The sequence below is a fragment of the Manihot esculenta genome, chromosome 6 (assembly GCF_001659605.2).
Source record: "Manihot esculenta cultivar AM560-2 chromosome 6, M.esculenta_v8, whole genome shotgun sequence".
Classification (NCBI taxonomy): domain Eukaryota; kingdom Viridiplantae; phylum Streptophyta; class Magnoliopsida; order Malpighiales; family Euphorbiaceae; genus Manihot; species Manihot esculenta.
Window position 1 is genome coordinate 16,225,696 of NC_035166.2, and position 8,297 is coordinate 16,233,992.

Consider the following 8,297-nt stretch of genomic DNA (forward strand, 5'->3'; position numbering starts at 1 on the left):
AGAAATGAAAAATAACAAGCCTTTTTTCTTGTTTATCTAATTTATATTTTTTAATATTTTTTTTCATCTATCAATTTTCTTGTCATATTTGATGTTAAATTATTATTTTACCTTAATTTCGTAATATTAATCTTATTGTTATCGTTATTTTGAAATGAATTAAAGTGATCCCGGAAAAAAATGCTTATGAACTCTTTTGCTTGTAACTTATTTTAAAATAAATTAAAGTCAATTTTATTAATTTTTTTTATTTAAATCGAATATTATTTGGTTTGGTTTGGAACTTATTTTGCCATATTTAATATCTGGCCTCGCTGAAATTGTTTTAATCTGGATCTAATTAATATATTCAACCATTATTTTATTATTCGAGACGAGTTCATCCTTTATTTATTTTATTTTATTTATTTAATTGCAAATATATTAAAATAAATATTTCGTCATCTTGGCAGAGATGGGTTCATTACCTTGCTAAGATATTGGGTCTGGCCAGTCCAGCATCTGATCAACTTAAGCCCTGCAGTTATTTTGGCGGGTAATCCAAGTAACTGACAAAACCACCCATTTATCCTTGAGAAGCTGTCCTGTGAGTACCGTTGTCTTCTTCTTCTCCACAACAAAATCATGGTGTTCTCTTCGCCTTCGGTTGCAGTTTCACCTACAGCTCTGCAAGTTCTTCCCTTTTCAGACCCTCCATACAAGCTTCTCCAAAATCATCCATCTCTTACCCTTCTCTCCACTTGCAAAAATCTGCAGACCCTCAGACAAATCCATTCTCAAATCATCAAAACTGGTCTTCACAAAACCCAGTTTGCACTTAGTAAGCTCATACAATTTTGCGCCATTTCACCTTTTGGTGATCTCTCTTATGCTCTGTTACTATTCAAAACCATTGAGAATCCTAATCACGTAATTTGGAATAATATTATCAGGGGCCTTTCACTGAGTGAATCCCCAATTGACGCTGTAAAATACTATGTTCATATGATTTTATCTGGTGTATATCCAAATACTCATACGTTTCCTTTCGTTTTGAAGTCTTGTGCAAAAATTGGAGGTACCCATGAAGGGAAACAGATCCATGCACATATTTTGAAGCTTGGACTTGAAAATGATGCCTTTGTACATACTTCTTTGATTACCATGTATGCTCAAAATAGTGAATTGGGAAATGCAAGATTGGTTTTTGAAAAAAGTTCTATGAGAGATGCGGTTTCTTTCACTGCTTTGATAACGGGGTATGCTTCGAGGGGTTTCCTGGACAAGGCCCGAGAGCTTTTTGATGAAATTCCTATTAGAGACGTGGTGTCCTGGAATGCTATGATAGCGGGGTATGCCCAGAGTGGTCGATCTGAAGAGGCATTAGCTTTCTTTCAAGAGATGCTTAGAACAAATGTCACACCAAATATGAGTACAATGATCAGTGTCCTATCAGCTTGTGCTCAGTCAGGATCCCTCGAGGTGGGCAATTTGGTCCGCTGCTGGGTCGAGGAGCATGGACTTGAATCGAATCTTAGGCTTGTAAATGCACTTGTTGATATGTATGCCAAGTGTGGAGACTTAGAAAAGGCTAGCAATTTGTTTGAGAGTATACAGGATAAGAATGTGGTTTCATGGAATGTTATGATTGGAGGTTATACTCATATGAGCTTCTATAAGGAAGCGCTGGGGCTTTTTAGGCGAATGCTGAAGTCACATGTAGAGCCTAATGATGTGACCTTGTTAAGCATTCTTCCAGCTTGTGCTAACTTGGGTGCTCTTGGGCTTGGGAAATGGATCCATGCTTATATTGACAAGAAACGAGAAACTTTGGCTAATGGTGCTCTTTGGACAAGCCTCATTGACATGTATGCAAAATGTGGTAATATAGAGGCAGCTAAACAAATTTTTGATGATATGAATCCTAGAAACTTGGCTTCTTGGAATGCAATGATTTCTGGGCTTGCTATGCATGGGCGTGCAGATATGGCTCTTAATCTTTTCTCAAGAATGACTAATGAGGGATTCATACCAGATGAAATCACCTTTGTTGGTGTATTATCTGCATGTAACCATGCTGGTTTGCTAGATCTTGGACGCCAGTATTTTAGTTCAATGACCCAAGATTACAAGGTTTCTCCAAAATTACAACACTATGGGTGCATGATTAATCTCCTAGTCCGAGCTGGATTGTTTGAAGAAGCAGAAACCCTCATGAAAAGCATGGAAATGAACCCAGATGGGGCAATCTGGGGCTCTCTGCTCGGAGCTTGTAAAGTACACGGACGCGTTGAGTTGGCTGAATTTGTTGCAAGGCATCTTTCTGAATTGGAGCCTGAAAACCCCGGGCCTTATGTGCTCTTATCAAACATCTACGCAGGTGTCGGTAGATGGGAGGATGTAGCGAAAATAAGAACTAAGATAAATGATAAGGGGATGAAGAAAGTTCCTGGATGCACGTCTATTGAGGTGGATAACATAGTTCATGAGTTCGTTGTCGGTGACAAGGTACATCCCCAGAGCAGAGAAATTTATAAAATGCTAGATGAAGTAGATATCCTTTTGAAGAAGGCTGGTTTTGTACCAGATACATCTGAGGTTCTGTATGATATGGATGAGGAGTGGAAAGAAGGGGCTTTGAGTCATCACAGTGAGAAGCTAGCCATTGCTTTTGGTTTGATAAGTACAAAACCAAGGACAACAATAAGAATAATCAAGAATCTTCGTGTATGTGGAAATTGTCATTCTGCTACTAAGCTAATATCCAAGATCTTCAATAGAGAGATTATTGCTAGGGACAGGAATCGTTTCCATCATTTTAAAGACGGTTCTTGCTCATGTAAAGACTACTGGTAAACTCCTGTTTGATAGAATTTGGAGTTTCTGTAAAAGAAGGCCTATACATTTTGTTTGTTATCAATTACTTTCTTGTAGATGAACATATTTTTTGTTTATTCAAGCTGCTTAATCGATGCTCTTGAAATTGGCAAACCATGCTTTATTTATACGTTAATTGATGATGGATAATTTATACAACTGCTTCATAGAGTAATAGATGAAAATATAGCATAAGTTCATATCCATATCGAAGAAATCAAGCCTCAATTTTAGAGTTCTTGAAGGAGTTCCTACGTGCTGTAGCCAGGACAGTCTTGTCAGCAACTATAAAATATGCTGCTCCAGCGACTGAAAATAAATGCATATATAATTTCATTAGCATGAGAGAACATGAATATTCAATGAAAAATTGATAATTGATAATATAACTAATGATCCTTCAGATGGTAATATAACCTGTAGAGATTATGAGAGCTTGAGCACTGTGGTTGATATTAGCTCTTGCCCAAGGCAGCATTCTTGCACTAGCCAGCTGCACTCAACCAGAACTCTTTTTCTTAGTATGCAGGTGATGAAAACTGTCTTTTTTTTTTTTTAAGATATAAATTACTAATCTGTTAAATAATAGGGAAGAGGATTTACAGTTGGAATGGCAGTGGCAATGGAAGCAACAACAGCTGCTTTGGCTCCTGCAACTACTCCTTCTGCTCATCCATCAAAAGTAGGAGACAAAAATTTCCATTAGCAAAAAATTTCATTTTATGTTATTGATAGAAAGGAAAACTCCCCATGGATGCATGGTCCCCTTGAAAAAAAAGGGATTTCCAAAATGTATGTATAATGCATGGTTAATTCATATAACATTATCAGATTTTATGAAAGAAATGAAAAATACCCAGGAAGAGAAGCTTGATGAAAGACAAATAATTACCAGAATTAGATGGAAACCATGATAAAAAAGATGGAAACAGAAACTAAAGCTAAGCCTAAAAAGGATAAACACCCCATCAACAATAAGAAAAGATAAAGAAAATTAAAGAGACTTATTCATATACCATGAGAGCACCGCTTTGCCATGGCCATCTTTTGATCCAGTGAAGCCAAGCTATTTTTCTCAAGAGTGGACTGAGCTACATTCTTAGCCATTTTAATGCTAGCTAATTAATTAATTAGCTACAGAAGCTACAATGAGAGAGATCAACTGGGGAGAGGAGGTTGTTGAAGCAAGCAATGTAGCTTGAAGTGAGAGTCGCTATGATATTTATAAGGACATTAGAGTAGTTGGATTTGGGTGGACAATATGTGAAGTGTTACAGAGTTTGATGGTTTTCAGTTGAATTCTAACATGAGATCAGAGTCAGACCCTTGTTTTGTTTCTTTACCAGTTTGGTTCTTTTTTAGCCTTCCTAAATCTTTTCTTAGTGAATATTGAACCCAGGAGACAACAGTTGATGTGTTATGTCACAGAAGGGAACAGGACAATATTTCAGAGTTAGCACACAGATTGTAGACTCTGCCCATCTTCCTCTTTTACTTTCATGGGATGAGTGCCTCTGATAATTGTCATTTTTCTCACTTTATTTTCAAATGTAATGCATATTGAATCTAGCATACAAAAGAAAATAATGTAATTTCAAATTTTAATTAGTAAAATAAACATACTCTTTTTCTTCATTTAAATGCAATTTATTTTGAAAAAGAATTGTGAATTAGCTACCACAATATCAAAATTGACAAAAATATACTTTATTTTAAAAAATTCTCTTTAATTAAAAGTATATCTCTTAGAAAATATGTTTTTAGAAAATGTATATAATAAATCAAAAATAACAGTACATCTACTTTTGTTACTATCGTATAAAATAATAATTTATTTAATTTTACGTAACGGATAAAAAAATATAATTAAGATTATAATTTTTTAAATATAAAATAAATCAATTATTTAAATATATTATTATAGACAGTGAAAATTTAAATTTTCTTTATACTAATTTTATGCTGTTGCAATTTATTATTTTAATAATATTAGAATAATAATTTTATAATTAGTGCTATGATATTACCCCCTAAATTTCAAAATGTTCATACTTAAATTAAGTAAATTACTTCTCTTATAGAAAAAATAGAATGCTCTTAGTTTAATATTTCAAACAAAACCATGGAAATTTTTTTTTTACTGTATCCTCCTTGTAAAATTTTATTATTTTAGTCTTTTTATCCCAATTAAATAAATTCTAAGATTAAAAGAAAATTGAAGGTTCTGTTTGTAATTTAAACAGGAAAAGAAAAGGGGAAAGCATCAAGATCAGCAATATTATCCACTTTTGTTCTGCACTGACACAAATGATTCTTCACAGTTCTTGAATTTTTTTTTTTTTTTTTTTAAAAAAATTTGAGAAACACATTAATTTCTTGAAACTCGAAAGTCTCTAATCAATAGGGAAGCAAAGAAGGAAAGCCAGTGGTTTAACGCAAAAGTGTCTAAAAAACCATGGGTGTTCTCTGTGTGTTTCATGTGGTTTTTAGATAAAGAACTGCTACTGTCCCTCAGATTGCTACACGCGTCCCATTTCAAGGGCTTAGATCTACGGATCTTCTGCTCATGTTAATGGGTTTCTCTTTCTAGTTCGTGGTTTCGCCTGAGTGGGTAGCCTCTGCCCAACAAACAGGCGAGGTCGGTGTTTATTGTACAAAAAATAATTAATATAAAAATTTACTCATTTATTTTAAAATTTGAAAAAATATAATAAATATTTATAACGTTTTAAAATATTTATTAATTAATTTTTTATTAATTTTAACTATTAAATATTTTTAAAAATTTAAAATATTTTTAATATTGAAAAATTAATTAATAGAGTTTTGTGAGAGATTAATTAATAATTTCTTAAAAATTATAAAAATTAAATAAAAAATAAAAAAAAATTAACGAGTAAATTTTTATAAAATATAAAAATATTATAATATATTTTTTAAAATTAAATAATTAATCAGTAAATTTTCTCAACTACTTAGTAAATTTTCCTTAAATTTATTGGTTATGATATAATAGCAACATCCACCATAATCAATATCTACAACGTAATTTCTATATATACAATTATATTATTAGATATTATAATCCGCATGTTTTGCTATTACAAATTTTATTTTAAAAATAAAAATAAAAATATATATTTAGATTTTATGTTAATCATAATAAAATTTTACATAAAAATTATATTGATATCATAATAGTTATAAAAACATTTAGCCAATTCTTAAACATATTTAGTTTGGATTGAAGCAAGTGGAAGTCAGAAATAAAATTAATGTTTAAATTTAATTTATGAATTTATATTTCTCAATTTAACACACATTTTATAACAATATTATTTTTTTATTTTTTCATGGATATTATCACATATTAACACTTAACTCTTTTTCTTTATCCAAATATATAATTACATTATTTTAATTTATATAACTTTCATATTGCACTTTATTTAATATATACATGTCAAAATATAATTATACTATGATGCGAAAACTCAAACAACCAATTATGATAATGGTCTTGAAGTCTGATGTAGATCTCTGACGCATGAGGTAAAAATCAACACGCTAAATTAATATTCGATGGGTAATTATAAATAAATAATAAAATAAAGCAAGCGTGTATATATATATATATATATAATTAAATAAATTATTACAAGTATGTAAAGTGTAGTTAACATGACAAAGCATACTTATTAAACTTATTGGTATAAGATATGTGTGTCATATGTATCCTTATGCATGATAAATATTTCCTTCACATTTAATAAAAACATTTTATTTTGCCAATATTACACATTTTATATTTAGAGCAAATCACCATAATTTAGTGCATGTAATAGATGTATACATATTAGTATTCACTAATAATTTCACAAAATTGAATATCAAACTTAATTAAGTTTCTAGCCCTTATAAACACATAATAGGGTCGACTAGATAGATAAATAGTTATAACGGTATGTACAGGGTGCCAAATGGTAGGCTCAAAGGCCAAAACTATGATAGCAGGACTATGTGGCTATGGTTATGAGTTACCGATATATAACCTCAAATATAGATCATGTATCGGTAGCAGTATCACGAACTCTCTATGTTTATATGGCATGACATACCCTTAAACTAATCTCGACTCTTATTAAGCTTATCAGGGTCAAGTATCATTAATTCAATGTATCAATTATTCAACTTATTAATTGTTCAACGTAAATATATATCATTTCAAGCTATTTGAAATTATTTTTAAAGTACATATATAATATGTCGAGGTTAACAAGATGAGAAACTCATGACAAATAGTGCAAAACTTTGTCAAGTTAGCCTTTCAATATTGCATTAAGTCAATTCACTTTTTACATTTTATACCATTAACAAATAAAGAATTACAAGTTTTACTCAAATTATCATACATAAATATATATTATTATCGAGTAAGCACGTGCGAAAATCAAGTACGATAAGTAAACACGTGCATAATTCTTACCGATTAAGCAAGCATGTCAATTTTTATGCATTCCAATTTAAGTGAGCAACATTCTGCTGAATTTTGCATCAACTTTTCATGTACTTTAAAGTTACAATTTGACTTAAGTTCCTTTATAAAAAAGTGTATTTATGTTTTATTTTTCCAACAACGTATAATTCACATAAATATGATCATCCTAACTTAAATTATAGATTTTTTTTTACAAACTGCTCAATAAGGTCTTAATCAGTTCAGTATTGGTACTTATTTATAGTATCATAAAACATATCAGAGGCATACATTTTTATACAAATTCAAGCTTATGTGTCGTATATAAAATTTTAGGTATATTTCTTAAGATTTATTTAACACTAGTCTTAACTAATTTCATGGAGTACATAATTAGTTATGGTATAATTAATACACTCTGTTTTGGATGCTCTATCACTGTGTTTAGTTTATATTCACTTGTAATTTATATTATCTTACCTACAGATTCAGAATTTTATCAATTCACGAAAGTTTTAACTCTTTGTCTCAACTTTCATTTGGTATATGTTATGCCTAATTTCAATAATTACACAATGAGTTATGAAATTGGTAACACATAATACTTTATTAAAACCTATCCTGCTAGGTTTGCACTTTTAACTCTCATATTAAATTTCTTTACTTTAAATCTTCCGAACATCATTTTAACATTCATATTACATATTTATATAATCAAAGTAACATTTTCAGCAAGTAAAATCAATTTCTAATTTCACATATTCATGAGAAAATTAAAGGAAAATAGAAAATCATACAAACAAAAATCTTTTCTTGAATTTCTCTTTCTTTTACACTTCTACTCTCTGTCTATCTCCTTTCCCTTTAATGTTCCTTCACCTAGGTCAATTTATATCTTAGGAAAAAATTGAATAAATTGTAAATTAAAACTTTATAATTTAAATTCATGCATGAATAAGTGAAA

The 8,297-nt window shown here is 30.5% G+C and overlaps 2 protein-coding genes across 2 annotated transcripts; one reads left to right on the top strand and one right to left on the bottom strand.

Moving 5' to 3' along the window:
- Positions 1 to 547: 547 nt before the first annotated feature.
- LOC110616938 (pentatricopeptide repeat-containing protein At1g08070, chloroplastic) lies at positions 548 to 2,871 on the top strand. The gene has a single exon (XM_021759471.2). The coding sequence runs from the start codon at positions 625 to 627 to the stop codon at positions 2,833 to 2,835; it is 2,211 nt and encodes a 736-aa protein (XP_021615163.1). The 5' UTR covers positions 548 to 624; the 3' UTR covers positions 2,836 to 2,871.
- Positions 2,872 to 2,962: 91 nt separating this feature from the next.
- Positions 2,963 to 4,138, bottom strand: LOC110616939 (early nodulin-93). The gene is made up of 4 exons (XM_021759472.2): positions 3,873 to 4,138; positions 3,460 to 3,521; positions 3,274 to 3,349; positions 2,963 to 3,165 (listed from the first exon to the last, which is right to left on the bottom strand). Exons 1-4 carry the CDS (start codon positions 3,961 to 3,963, stop codon positions 3,074 to 3,076), a joined length of 321 nt encoding a protein of 106 aa, XP_021615164.1. The 5' UTR covers positions 3,964 to 4,138; the 3' UTR covers positions 2,963 to 3,073.
- Between the last annotated feature and the right edge of the window lie 4,159 nt (positions 4,139 to 8,297).

Coding starts and splice junctions, on each gene's coding strand:
- LOC110616938 (XM_021759471.2), top strand. CDS start 625: ATGGTGTTCTCTTCGCCTTCGGTTGCAGTTTCACCTACAGCTCTGCAA.
- LOC110616939 (XM_021759472.2), bottom strand. CDS start 3,963: ATGGCTAAGAATGTAGCTCAGTCCACTCTTGAGAAAAATAGCTTGGCT. Junction 3,522..3,872: donor GGCAAAGCGGTGCTCTCATG/GTATATGAATAA, acceptor ATGGATGAGCAG/AAGGAGTAGTTGCAGGAGCC. Junction 3,166..3,273: donor AGCTCTCATAATCTCTACAG/GTTATATTACCA, acceptor ATTTATTTTCAG/TCGCTGGAGCAGCATATTTT.